The sequence below is a fragment of the Xenopus tropicalis genome, chromosome 4 (genome assembly GCF_000004195.4).
Source record: "Xenopus tropicalis strain Nigerian chromosome 4, UCB_Xtro_10.0, whole genome shotgun sequence".
Taxonomy (NCBI): Eukaryota; Metazoa; Chordata; class Amphibia; order Anura; family Pipidae; genus Xenopus; species Xenopus tropicalis.
The window spans coordinates 30,244,958-30,260,008 of record NC_030680.2 but is presented as its reverse complement, the minus strand read 5'-3'; the positions used below and the strand labels follow the sequence as shown (position 1 = coordinate 30,260,008).

Here is a 15,051-nt window from a genome sequence, read left to right as displayed (position 1 = left end):
TCTGCCTCAAAATAAATACACAGCTCCTCAGTCCTCTCCCCACACAAATACAGAGCAGTAGAAAGTAGATTACTAGCCAGAAAAACTACTTAAACTCTCCCTCAAATCAATCACAGCTCTCTCCCTACACTATCTCTTCAAGCACACACAGGCAGAATGTAAAATGGCTGCTGGGCTTCGGTTTATATATGGAAGGGAGTGGTCCAAGGGGGGGGGGGTTGGCCCAGGAGGGAGAGCTGCCTGATTGGCTGCCATGTATCTGCTGGTTTGGGGTGAGAGGTCAAAATTTCGCGCCAGCTAAGGCGAACCCAAATGGCGAACATACGCCGAAAGTTCGCAAACTTCCGCATTCGCGAACACCCGATGTTCGCGCGAATTAGTTCGCCGGCGAACAGTTCGCTACATCCCTAGTAATAAAACAGTAACTTGGCTTTGATTTCAACTCAGATACAACTGATCCTTATTGGAGGCAAAACAATCCTATTAACTTTAATTATTAACCTTCAAATGATTTCTTAGAAGATTTAAAGGGAAACTATACTTGCACACAATGTAGGTCTCTATAAAAATATACAACATAAACAAGCTGATAGGTAAAACCCTGCTTCATCTAAATAAACCATTGTCGTAAATATATGACAGTAACTCCTATTCGCGTATAATGCTCCGAGCCTCCTCAGGCGAGTTTAGCGCAACAGTAGTGCAATTTTTGGCTACAATTTCTTTTGTAGGAAAACCCCATTGATATGGTTTGTTAACCTTCTGCATATTCTTTGCATTGGGCTAAAGTTGCAAATATGTTGGTCAGTTTGAATTGGTCTGGTAACTTTTTCACATTCCTGAATTCTCTAAGGGAAATCTTGCTATTACATCTCATGGTACCAGATTTGTGGTAGAACTCTTCAGATTAAAGTCTTAAGAAAGAAATCAGGTCTTGAACTTTAATGTCTTCAGAGATATCTCTGATGTGTATGTACATTCTAAACCTATACTTTATGGGGCAGATTTACTAATCCACGAACGGTCCGAAGGCGTCCGAATGTGTTTTTTTTCGTAATGATCGGTATTTTTTCGTATTGTCCGCGACTTTTTCGTCGCCGTCGCGACTTTATCGTATATTTTCCCCGACTTTTTCACCGTCGTGAAAAAATCTGATTGGTTTTTCCGCCGTCTACAATCACTCAATAGGAAAAAATCGCAATCGCAAAATACGATAAAGTCGCGACGGCGACAAAATTTTTGTTTCCAATCCGAATTTTTGCCATTCGGGATTCGAATTCGTGCTTTGGTAAATCTGCCCCTATGTCTGCAATGAAGACATTTCATCCTCGAGATTAATACATATATCTCTTCATCCCTGTTCTCCTTTCACCTAACCCCCTTATTTCTGACTTTATTTCTGACAGCGTTTGCTTAGATTCAGATTGAAGTGTAATGCACATAGGGGCTGATTCACAGGTCGATAACGCTTATGGCATAGTGTTTTGCATTAAAAAGCATGCGATAATTAAGTATCGATTCATCAAAGTAATTTAGCGTGCATTAATCCGCATACCGCGTTATTTCTAATGCATTGCGTTAATTAGCAAATAGAAATAATAATAAAACGCATGATTCACAAACACATATGATGCGTTAAACACGCTAAATATCGCATTGGTCTGTGCGAATATTAACACCTACTTGGGGCAGACGGTACTTAAAGAAAATTGCGGTCTGTGAGCTTTTGGCAACACAATATGGACTTTGCAGTGGAATTTTTTCAAGTCTGTGTTGGCCCTAGAGTGACGCAGCCTCCAGTTTGCAGAGAAATGGTCATTTTCAGAAAAGTAGTATTCTGAAAGTAATGGTTACATGCGTAATATCGTGCGCTAATATAGCACGCGGCAAAATATATCACGCGCAGTGCAAAATAACGCACACGGCGGAAAATAACACAAGAAAAATGCTCATTGCAAGTTAAATATCGCTTCTTAATTATGACGCGTGTCCTTTTAGTGAATCAAGCGCAAAGTCGCAAAAAATAAGAGATAAAAACACATGCTATAAATATCGCTTGTTTTATCGCCCTTTAGTGAATCGGCCCCATAATGTTTAGCAAGTCTTTTTACATTTTTTTTACCTTTAGTGACTGGTTGGATATTCTCACTGTTTTGTTTGGAGGTTTTTGGGAAGACAGTGGGGCTGATTTACTAATCCACGAATCCGAATCCGAATGGGAAAAATTTGGATTGGATAACGAACATTTTGCGACTTTTTCGTATTTTTTGCAACTTTTTCGTTGCCGTTACGACTTGCGCGAATTGTCGCAACTTTTTCATAGCCATTACAAATTTCTTGAATTGTCGCGACTTTTTCATAGCCATTATGACTTTTGTGAATTGTCGCGACTTTTTCATAGCCATTACGACTTTCGCGAATTGCCACGACTTTTTCGTATTGAGCGCTCTAAAAAGTCGCAAATTACCGATCATTACGAAAAAAACGCATTCGGACGCTTTTCGGACGTTCGTGGATTAGTACATGTGCCCAAGTGTGTAACTGTTGCAGCACCATTTTGCAAGGGTTCCATACCCTTCTCCACATAAAGGGTAACAATGGGTTATGGATCATTATGGGTTTATACTCAATGGACGGTATTTGGTTTTCATTCAGTAAAAATGAAGAACTGATATTTTATTTTGGCACTTTTATTGGAGAGTGAATGATACTTTCTCCATTCAATCTTACCGACCTACCTATGCAATGTTCATAATATTTGGGTTCTTTTTCCTTCTTCCTGCTCCAGCTGCCACATATATTCTTCTGTCTGAAATGAGACATGTTTACCAGGATTGTTAAAACAATGTTTGCTTAGTTCTTAGTCAGACAGTCTCAGTATTTACATACTAGTAGTATCATTCGCATTGTTTGGCATAAGCCCTTTCAGAAAAATTCTAAATACTGTACAAAGTACTACAAAATGTAACATGTCTCTGTCCAATTGTACCTCATAATTATATAACTAGATTTTCATGCAGTGGTCAAGGTATGAGCTAAATTAATTACAATGCAAGATATGTCTATTCACTATTCACATTTTCACAGAGGGAGGTGAAGCTGATAATGGTTCTACCAATGGACAGGGACTAGTGATGTATGAATCTGCCCTGTTTCGTTTGCCATAAAATTTGCGAAATAGCAAGAAAATTTGTGAAATGGCGAAAAAATTGCTCGATTTTTTTGTGCCGCCAGCATCATTTTTGTCGCCCACATTTATTTTTTGTCGCCCATGGCTATTTTTTTTGTCGCAAATGCTTTTTTGGCACGACCGTGCCCAATTAGACATGACCACGCCAGTTTTTGCCACGGTGACAAATTTTTCCGCTGCAAATTTTCACTGAAGTTTCGGGAAACAATTTGCCAATGGCGAAATGCAGAAATATGCTGCAAATCCATGCCTGGTGAAAAAATTTGCTCATCACTACCACGGACAATTCACTATGTCTCAGACACCAATCAACTGTGTTGACATATATATATTTATCTAAATAAATCTAAATAAATATTAGATTGTATATTGGTTATCTAGTAATTTTCTCTCAAATATTCCATTTTAGGGTCCTTTCACTGTTTCCCTCTCCCAAAACTCATTAGTAACAAAAAAAAAAAAATGCTAGTTAAGGGACTTGCTATTTTCCTTCTGATTTTCATTAATGTGACTCATCATGACCAGGGCTATGGATTTGCTTCTTTAGAATTGTCTCTAATGCAATTTTTAGTTCCATTTTAGAACAAATCAACAATCTCAGTATTTTATGATTCTTTAACCCTGAACAGCTGGCTCATAGTTATCTTTGCACAAATGTATAACTACAGATAGTGAGAGCTTAACAAGTATGCCTTGTATGGGATGGTTGCCCTTTTCTCTCAAAGGTGTTATTTTTGAAGATCGGGTTTGGTATAGTCTGTCAGCTCGATATCATTGGCTGTTGAGTAGCCTGCAGCATTTTTCACAACGCTTTAGAGGGCGATATCATTGAATATTTCAAAAATGCTCTGGAGTGGCTTTATTGGGACCTTTTTATGAACAATAATACATTCATTATTTGACCAAGAACATTGACCTAGGCAGCTGTTTAACTCTTTCATGTGGCCTTGCGATAACATGATTTCAGAGCATATTATGGCTTTTGTACAGTGCATTGTACAGCATTCCTCTGCCATGCCATATATATTATATTTATAGTAGAGTAGTGCTCTACTATATATAGTAGGGTAGAGTAGATGGATTGCACTTTTAACAATTTACCCTATATGTAATAAAAGGTACAAAGTTTGCCCAGGTGAAGTAACCAATAAAATATTTGCTTTTAAACAGGTGACCGGGAAAAGCTACCTGCTGATTGATTGCTATTGGTGATAAGAATTGTACTGTGTACTTTATATTAAATAACCCCCTCAATTAAAAACATGCAGTTCCTTGGAATGTAGATTTTCCTATTCTTCTTACTGCATATATAGCAGAAAAGGCTTAAATATAATGTATAAAGGACTTCATTTATACAGAAGAAACATTTTAGTCTAGGAGCACATTTTAGTGACACATCATGTTAATGTCCTTTGCCTTTGCTATTTTTCCTCGTCAAAGATGCATTACGTTTTCTATGTACTAAATCATGTCATTCATTTGATGTTTGGTGCAAGTAGAAGGGGTAATCCAAAAGTTTATTCCATGTGTGTGGATCAGGAAAGTATAACGCTAAGATATCTTGTATAGCACAGGGCTATCCGACAGCACAGTCAGTGCATTGCCCTTATACCATATTGCAGGGTTCCTCTGGACCAAATGCTGACTAGAAAATGATGAAACTATTAGTGATGTAGCGAACATCGGCGCAAATGTTCGCGAACCCGTTCGCGGACTTTCGCCAAAACTCGCGAATATTCGCGAACTTTGCGAACCCCATAGACTTCAATGGGAAGGCGAACTTTAAAACCTAGAAAAGCCATTTCTGGCCAGAAAACTGATTTTAAAGTTGTTTAAAGGGTGCCACGACCTGGACAGTGACATGCAGGAGTGGGATCAAGGGCAAAAACTTCTCTGAAAAATACTTTGTAAAAAAAACGCCAAAAAAAAAACGCCAAAAAAACCCCGCAAGCTATTCCTATGTATATGCATAGGCGATAAAACGAAGCGAAAAAACGCGGCGGGAAAACCAAGGCGAAAAAACGCGGCACCAAAAAAAACCGCGGCGAACCCAAAGTGGCGAACATCGGCAAAAGTCCGCAAATTTTCGCGAACGCGAACACCCGATGTTTGCGCGAATTAGTTCGCCGGCGAACAGTTCGCTACATCTCTAGAAACTATTAACAAGAATACTATGGCTAGTGAGCCAGTGTGCAAAAAGCACCTGTGCACTGGATATAAGTAGGGTAATTCTTATCATCTACAGAGGAATGTTATCAAAGCAAGGGTATCAAACTACCAATGTACTAGAAGTGTTCTCCCAAAATTACTTATAAATCAAGACTAATAGTGATGAGTGAATTTTTTCGCCAGGCATGGATTTGCACCGAATTTCCGCATTTCGGCATTGGCGAATTGTTTCGCGAAACTTCAGTGAAAATTTGCCGCAGAAAAAATCATTGCGAGTAAAATCGTTTTGTCGTGTGTCAAATTGGGCGCGGTTGCGTAAAAATGTGGGCGTGGTTGTGTCAAAAGTGTGGGGAACAAAAAAAAGGAAAAAAGAAGCGTGTGAAAAATTTTTTTTACAGAGTGAGGAAAAAGTTGCGGATGCATCAAAAGAAGTCTCACGAGTAAAAAAAATTGTGCGCGTCACATTTCTCACCATTTCAGTATTTTTTTCACAGATTTGCTTATCACTACGGACAATTTATGGCATGTGTGGGGGATGGGGGGAACAACTTGGTGCCTCCCCCCACCTTCCCTTATGAATACAGCCTGCTATAACATGTAGCTGTCTGGCTCGAAGATAGGATCAGTCACAGATTTGACTCACAATCAGCCTACACTCACACTAGGCTAGTCCAGAAGGAGTACAGGAAGTCGGTGGAGTGGACTGGGGACAGTGCAGTCTACAAGTGAGGTAACAAGGAGTAGGCAAAACAATGGTGAGATGTGCTGAGGTCAGCGAAGGCAAAGCTGGTTCAAAGGTCAGTAGTCAGGCAGCAATCAATAAAAGTTAGGGATCCAGCTTGGAGAATAGACAGGACATGGCAGGAAACCAAGCAAGGAGAGCTCTGTTGATCTTTAAATAGGCCAGGAAGGTAGGTGCATGATGTCACGGCGTACTTAAGTTTCCGTCCAATGCCTTACAGCATCATTATATTTATATGGGTTGCAGAGAGAACTGCTTCAGTTTTTCAAGGTGCAGGCCAATTTGCAACCTGTAGAAACCATAGCATTTTAGTGGAGATATAGCAGGGAAGCGAGGCATCCTTAGCTTGGGTTTCTGTGCACTCTATTACAGTAAAGGTTCCATTGTACGGAAACCCATTATCCAGAAAGTTCCAAATTACGGAAAGGCCATCTCCCATAGACTCCATTAAAAGCAAATAATTCTAATTTTTAAAAATGATTTCCTTTTTCTCTGTAATAATAAAACAGTACCTGTACTTGGTCCCAACTAAGATATAATTACCCCTTATTGGGGGCAGAACAGCCCTATTGGGTTTATTTAATGGTTAAATGATTCCCTTTTCTCTGTAATAATAAAACAGTACCTGTACTTGGTCCCAACTAAGATATAATTAATACTTATTGGGGGCAGAACAATCCTATTGGGTTTAAATGATGTTTAAACAATTTCTTAGTAGACTTAAGGTATCCAAATTACAAAGATGCCTTATCTGGAAAGCCCCAAGTCCCGAGCATTCTGGATAATAAGTCCTATACCTGTACTTCAAGATTTCTTTTCCAAACAATTACTTCTGTGTCACTCCATTTAAAATGATGTGTTATAACTTTATCATTGTTCCTATGCACTAATAATTTACTATAGAATTGTTTACCTACTACTGAAGTTTCCAACATTAATAGCTTTGATGAAAGAAAAGATCATTTAAAACACATTTTATTTTTGTATTCTTAGGAACAGATTTGATATCTACTTCAATATCATATTGTTTCCCCTAGCAACTCCTGCTATGAACACTGATAGAAGCAGTTTACCCAGGGCGGCAATAAAGAATCACAAATAAAATATCAAATTGAAGCCAGCCTTAAATATAAACAAGAGCTGTGATTTATTCTACAAGGTCTGTAAATTCCAGGCTTTCCCTTTATTTATTTATTTTTTATCTTAGTTAACTTCTTCTTTGCTGCCCCAATTCCTGATAAGGAAGTCGTTTGACTCATACTTAATAGATAAGGCAAAGAAAGGTTTCTTTTTTACAGCTTGGCCACAGTCCTTGCTCCATTTTATATTGCTGCTAAATATTAGAGGTGACCATAGGTTGTGTGTGCTGGGTTTACTTGGAAGGGTTGAACTTGATGGACTCTGGTCTTTTTTCAACCCTATGTAATAATGTAACTATGTAACTATAATAGTTAATGCCTTTGTAGTTTTTTCTCTGTTTATTACATGTATATCTTGGCATATATACATTTTAGTTCACCAAAGTACATTTTGTGTTAAACTATGAAGACTACTTTAGATAAAACAAGTTGGTAGAGGATACCTGTGTGCATAAATGCTAATATACAAAAGAAGAATGTTCTGTGGACAAGATATGCTATATACATACATAAACCATTCTGTTTTTAACTTGGATATGAATGTAAAATGTCAATGTAATAATGTCAAAATTGTGGTGTACACAACAAATTTTCTATACATACATTAGTGTATAGAATATTTTAGAACACACCATAGTCCATTAAGTTTTACCCCTCCAAATGACCCCCATTTCAAATATACACATACCTATATAGACCTATTAATGGCATTGATAGGTCTATATAGGAAGTGCTGTAGTATTGGATACTATACTAGTCCAAGAAGTCATCCAAGTGACTCTTAAATGCCTTAATAAGATGTGCTATCACCACATTGCTTGGCTGGGTATTGGCAAGAATTCCATTGGGAAAACTGAGCAACTAAGGGCTCGTTTTAACACTCAGTTAAGTAATGGTGTGAATCTTGGGCACAATGACACATGCATAAGACCTGAAAGAAGGTATTAGGGAATTGGATAGGAGCATAACTGGTAATAAAATTAGTGGAATCTGCCACCAAGACATCCTTTCTTTCTCAAACAGAAGCTCCTCAAGCTAATACCATACAGGTGAAGAACTTAACAAACTAGACTTTAAAACCTTCTGCTTCTAAGTTGTGTAAGACTTCCAGTTGCTGGATGCTTTTAGAATGGCTTCCAGTAGAGCAACAGTGTAGGCAGCCTTGGATGGATACAAGTTTGGCCCAAGCTTGCTGTAATGTACTACTCAGTTTAGCATACATGGACTACCAACTGTTGGCTCATATACTGTGGCGGTGCTAGAAAGCTCCAAAAGTACCCGTGTTCGCCAGTGTTCATTTGGTGCCTCAGGATTCTTCAGCAGCAACTCCATAGATCTAACCCATTAAAGACAACAGACTAGGGTTGGCAAGGGAGTGCTCAAAGTCCAGGACTTCATGTTACAGAGTCAAGGGTCAGGACAAGATATATAAATCAGTGGTCAGAGTGGGCAGTGATTAGCAAAGGACAGACTAGGGTCAACAAAACAGAAGCTGACTAGAGTAATCTAGAGTGACTAGATTATATACAGTAGGTTAGTTACCTTGATTCCAAAATAACTGTCTCTAAAGTTGCTTTAAAAGCAGGTGTAGTACAGAGAGATGGAGTCTGCAGCAGTGGGGATTATAGCTTCAGGGTGATGGCTCTGACTGTGGGATAACAACTACAAAAATGTACCTTGTGGCAGTAGCTCATTACTAAGGACAATAGGTTCTTGAAAGGTCTGCAGTTATGGAATACCATGTATAGTAGTGTAAGATGGTGCCCATAGCAGAAGTTGGAAAAGATGGAATGTATAGAAGTTAAGATCATAGCATAATGGTAATGACTGGAGCTAAGGAATAGTAGGTATAGTAAGACAATATGGCAAGAGTAAGGCAGTATGGTACAATAAAATTAATTTATTCAAATGTGTGCACAAAATGATATACTGCAAAGTGCTGCAGGATAGGCAACATGACAATGAGCTGATCCCTAAATCTTTCCGGAAGTTTCACCTCAAATATTTAAAGTAAGTGACTGCAGTAAATCGGTCATAATTATTAGAAATGTTGATTGTATTCAGGGCAAAGGACATTAAACCAGTTAAGCCAGATGGCATGGAATATATGACCCATGTTTGTCCAGGTAGTGTGCCAGAATGAGTCAAGAATCATCACTGAAATATATACGTCAGAAGAAGACATTTTATTGAGATTGGCATGATGCCTGACTTATGTCAAAGTTGATTAATAGACCCTTTAGTTACATAGTTACATAGGGTTGAAAAAGACCAGAGTCCATCAAGTTCAACCCTTCCAATAAACCCAGCACACACAACCTATACTTACCAATCTATACCAACACATGCATAACTATATATACAAACATTAATACTAACTGTAGATATTAGTATCACAATAGCCTTGGATATTATGCTTGTTCAAGAACTCATCCAGGCCCCTCTTAAAGGCATTAACAGAATCTGCCATTACAACATCACTAGGAAGGGCATTCCCCAACCTCACTGCCCTCACTGTGAAGAACCCCCTGTGCTGCTTCAAATGGAAGCTCCGTTCCTCTAATCTATAGGGGTGACCTCTGGTGCGTTGATTGTTTTTATGGAAAAAAAGAACACCCCCTATCTGCCTATAATCCCCTCTAATGTACTTGTACAGAGTAATCATGTCCCCTCGCAAGCGCCTCTTTTCCAGAGAAAACAACCCCAACCTCGACAGTCTAACCTCATAGTTTAACCCTTCCATCCCCTTTACCAGTTTAGTTGCACGTCCCTGCACTCTCTCCAGCTCATTAATATCCTTCTTAAGGACTGGAGCCCAAAACTGCACTGCATACTCACGGTGAGGCCTTACCAGGGACCTATAAAGGGGCAAAATTATGTTTTCATTCCTTGAGTCAATGCCTTTTTTTTAATACAAGACAGCAGTTTATTTGCAAAAAAAACCCCAGATCCTTCTCCATCAAGGATACCCCCAACAAACTACCATTTAATAGATAACTTGTGTTTATGTTATTTCTACCAAGGTACATAACTTTGCACTTGTCCACATTGAACCTCATTTTCCAGTTTGCTGCCCAGTTTTCCAGTTGTTGTCAAATTGTCAAATCGCTCTGCAAAGCGGCAGCATCCTGCAGGGAACTTATAGTTTTGCACAATTTAGTGTCGTCAGCAAATATAGAAACAGTACTGTCTATGCCCACCTCCAGGTCATTAATAAACAAGTTAAAAAGCAAAGGACTGAGGACTGACCCCTGCGGTACTCCACTAACCACACTGGTCCAATTAGAAAAGGTATTGTATCAAACGCTTTAGCAAAGTCCAAGTAGATGACATCAACTGCCATTCCAGCATCGAGATTCCTACTCACCTCCTCATAAAAGGCGACTAAATTAGTCTGGCAAGATCTGTTACACATAAAACCATGCTGGCACAAACTAATAGTATTGTGAACTGCAATGTATTTAAGTACCCTATCCCTTATTACCCCTTCCAAAAGTTTTCCTACTACTGATGTCAGACTAACAGGCCTATAGTTTTCAGGCTGAGAACGGATCCCTTTTTAAATAACGGCACCACATTAGCAATCCGCCAGTCTCTCGGCACCATGCCAGACCTCAACGAATCCTGAAAAATTAAGTGAAGAGGTTTAGCAATCACAGCGCTCAGCTCATTTAATACCCTGGGATGAATCCCATCCGGCCCTGGACCTTTGTTTACCTTTACATGTTCAAGTCTCTTTTGAATTCCTTCCCGAGTGACCCATGCGTCAGTAGCTAAATTACTAGAACTGGGCATATTACAAGGGAAGCCTTCATTATCTGGCTCCTCAGATGTATCGATGCAGAAAAAAACTACACGTAAATCCCACTCACTCCAAGCAGGTACTCATCTAAATAATCCAAATTCATACTGACCAGTACCAGTACATGCTCTCACCAAATACATTGTTTTAATGATCCAATGCAAACAACTGCATGATTAGCTCCATGATATGCTGACCCAATCAATATCACCCTCCCTGGTTGCTGCTGACCAAGTGACCGCCCCCCCCCCCCCCCCGCCACACTGGATAAACCCAGTGACCTTTACCATTTAGTGGCCCTGTGACTTACCCAGACCCATAATTGCCCAGTAATCCCAGTGAATGCTGGATTAGTGAACCGGTTAGTACCTCTATAATGTCTTGGTCTTGTGTTTCATAGCAAATATTTGTTTAGTGACCCCTACTAAAAATTCTTAATAACCTCACTCCTAGCAGATACTAGTTCAGTGAACCCTAGCAACAACTACTGGCAAATTGGTACATAGCAGGAAGTGGCCTAATAAGCATTTTCAGTATCTGCTTCCCACGTACTGCACCTACAAACACATTTGAAGAAGACCTCTTAATATTTAATTATTACTTCCTTCTTCTTTTCGGATGGATAAGGGGGAACCCTAAAATGGTAAAGATATTAATATATGTTTACAGTTTTTAGGGGAAACTAGCAACCTAGATTAGACAGTAATTAATTTTGTTCATTTTAAACCACCCTCCTCAAATGCCGTAATGGCCTGAGTGGTGGAAGAGTATGAGTACATTAACCAGGTAAGTAACTTAAAGTGCTATATTTCTTTAAATTAACACTATCCTATCTATTAACACTGTATATAGAACAGTAAAGATATAGTATCATAGTCTGTTGTGCAAGTTTAAGTAGGAGACCCACGTTGTTATAAATTTCTGTTGTTAGTGACAGGGAAGAAGTAATCTCCTCCATTGGGTATATTTCGTTCACACTTGCTATCCACTCTTCTATTGTGGGGGGGGTTAATATCCCTCCATTTCCTTGGAATTAGAAATTTTGCTGCTAATGTCAGTTGTATAAGGAGACTTTGTTTAAATGCTTTCTCAGGCTTATCCATATAGAATAACAAAATTAGTTGTGGATTAAAGTCTGTTTGGCAACCAAGGATCTTCTTACTTATTTTTTCTACCTGTTCCCAAAACAATTTTAAACTAGAGCAAGTAAACCATATATGGGACAATGCCCCTTTGTCACTGTTGCACCTCCAACATACTGTATATCATCAGACAATAAATGCATCTTATATAGCTGTGTTGGTGTTCTATACCAATATGATAAAATCTTATATGAATTCTCTTGAAATTTGTTGCTTATGGAGCATTTTGCTACCAGTCTAAAAGATTTTTCTTCTTCTTCTTCTTCCAGGTTAATCTGTAGCTCCCGCATCCAAGTTCGCACAAAACAAGGTAAGTTAGCATATTTTTTTTGTATAATTATTTTATATAAACAGGAGACCAGATGATTTGACACATTCTGTATGTTGCATAATAACTCAAAGTCAGTAAGAGGCCGAGGCACTTGTTGTTGGTATATTGTGGTTGGTGTATTTTTGATAATTTTTTTGTAGTTGCATGTATCTCCAGTTATCAGTTGTAGACCAGTTGTTTCTGTTAGCTTCGATTGCAGACATTCCTTTATCAATAATTCCTGTCATAAAGTCCAGATTGTTACTCAGTGGTATCAATGGCGATGGGAAAGGTGAGAGATTATATTTATTATTTAAGCTTGACCAAGTATCCATCATTGCTAGTTTCTGGGAGTTGTTTCCTACTGATAGTTCTTTGTGTTTTTTTTTTATTCCACACTACATTTGCCAGTGTCTGACCTGGCCAGTTCTCTTCCAATACTATCCATTGTTTTTGTTTTTAGTATATGTATGTTCCACTAGTCTAGTTGTTAAACAGGCCTGGTAATATGAGAACAAGTCCGGGAGACCCAAGCCACCTTTTTCTTTTTGAATATATAATATTGACTTTTGTAATCAGGGTCTTTTCCCAGCCCAGAAAATTATTGTCCTTTCTAGGGTTTGAAAAAAGGAATTGGTAGGGTTTGGAACAAATACAATACCTTGGGAAATATCACCATTTTGATAATACTGATTTTCCCTGTCCAAGGGAAATGTTTTATATCCCAATTCTGGAGTTGATTATGGTGGAGAGTATTGGTTTGTAATTGTGTTCATAGACCTTGTTTAGGTCGGTTGGGATAGACATTCCCAGATACTTAAAGGCGACCTGTCACCTTAAGAAATAATTCTAAATTGTTTTCTATTGTGTTTTTGAAGCTAAATAAACTTTACTTACACTATATAAATTATTTTGATCTTATTTTCTTCAGCCTTGGAATTCCCAATTGCAGCAAGCAGGCAGGTGCCATTTTGTGGACACTGTTATCAAAGCAGGCATTGCATCCTGCCAAAATCTTGTTTCTGTGCCAGTATGGGGGGACCTGATACCTATATCCATGCACTGGTTACAAAATTACATGGTGAGGAGGAGGGGGCAATGTGAGGAGTGCAACAACATCTAAGATGTTCTGAATTGAAAGTGAAAGTAACTGTCTGCCCCACCTCTATGTCTAAGGCATAGAGGCGGGGCAGGCAATATATGACTGACAGCTGGGATTTTTAAATGCTTTTATAATGGGTATGGATGTGGTAATAAAAAAATGATCTTGGGTTTCATGTTTAATTTAAAAAGGGCTTTTATTATACAGCTTTTTATGTCTGGGTGACAGGTCCACTTTAATTTTCTCTTTTTGCCATTGGAATTTGAAGTTGGCTTTTAATTGGTTTTCAATTTTCTCTGGCAGGAAGACTGGAAGAGTTTCTGACTTTATCATACTGATTTTATAATTTGACAGTTCCCCATATTGCTTAAGTTCCCTTAGTACAATCGGTAATGATGTGTGTGGTTTGGTCAAGAACAATAATAAATCATCAGCAAATGCTGCAGCTTTGTATTCCTTTTTCTGTATGGTGAGACCTGCTACAGTAGTGAGTATATTGCTTAGAGGTGGGGTTGGAGAATCTCCAGGTATCTATTAGCCTTAACGATTGCAAGGCCTTTATAGCTATTCTTAAGTTTGAAGGGGAGAGTATGGTTTGGCCCTTTGAAGTATCATTTTGAAGATCCAGTGGAAAATTCAAATCTCCGACAATTAGCAGGCCAATTTATTTAGGAAAAGGGTCTGGTTTATGTTAGGCAGGTAAATACTACCTATGGTACATGGTGTATGATCTTTCCTCATTATGTTAACTATTTGTTTCCTCTTTTCAGGGACATTTAAACCATTTACATTCAGAGAGAACATCTTTAGTTTACTACCCATCTTTGTTTCTTGGTAGGTATGAATATTCAATTTTGTTTCTCGCACAACAGATCACTAACAGTGTCATTTGGTATAAGCATAAGAAAAAAAAAGCATATATCAGTCAAAATTAACATTAACAAAACCTTTAACAATGAACCTGTTAAGTAACTTAAGACATATCATCAGTAGTAGATAATCATTTGCTAACATAATCCATAATGGGCATATTGCCATAAGGCAAATTTTTGTGGACAAATTATTTGTTGTGCCCATGTGTGGGGGGGATTGGTGTGCTTTACCAGATCCTAAAAATATTGTCATTGATTCTGTTGTGTTTGGTGAAGATATTTTCTATGCATATATATAAAAAAAAATTATGGGGAGTCCTTGCCTCATCCATTATAGTTAGGTCTCCCCTGAGGGGGCAGTTTTTCCGGGGTTTGTTTTATCTTCCTCCGCTTTGTTTTGGGTGTTGGGTGGACTTCGGCCCACAGTTCCTTATAAAGAAGTGGTGTTGGTTTGGGTAGTTGAACAAATTTAACCCATTTTGCGAGGTCTACATTCTGCGTGTTGCGGGCCTGTAAAAATGGCTGGATGTTGTCAGGTGAAGTCATTGTTAGGGTTTTTCCTTCTATTATAGCTTGTATAGAG

General features: G+C 38.5%; 1 protein-coding gene across 1 annotated transcript in view; it reads left to right on the top strand.

Annotated features, from left to right (window-relative positions):
- Nucleotides 1-14,376, top strand: part of LOC100493606 (mucin-5B-like) — a 104,751-nt gene extending 90,375 nt beyond the window's left edge. Inside the window, exons 34-36 of the mRNA XM_031901319.1 lie at nt 12,454-12,494; nt 12,672-12,786; nt 14,367-14,376. Of these exons, the coding sequence (XP_031757179.1) occupies nt 12,454-12,494; nt 12,672-12,786; nt 14,367-14,376 (166 nt within the window). The remainder of the gene's footprint in view (nt 1-12,453; nt 12,495-12,671; nt 12,787-14,366) is intronic.
- Nucleotides 14,377-15,051: the final 675 nt, after the last annotated feature.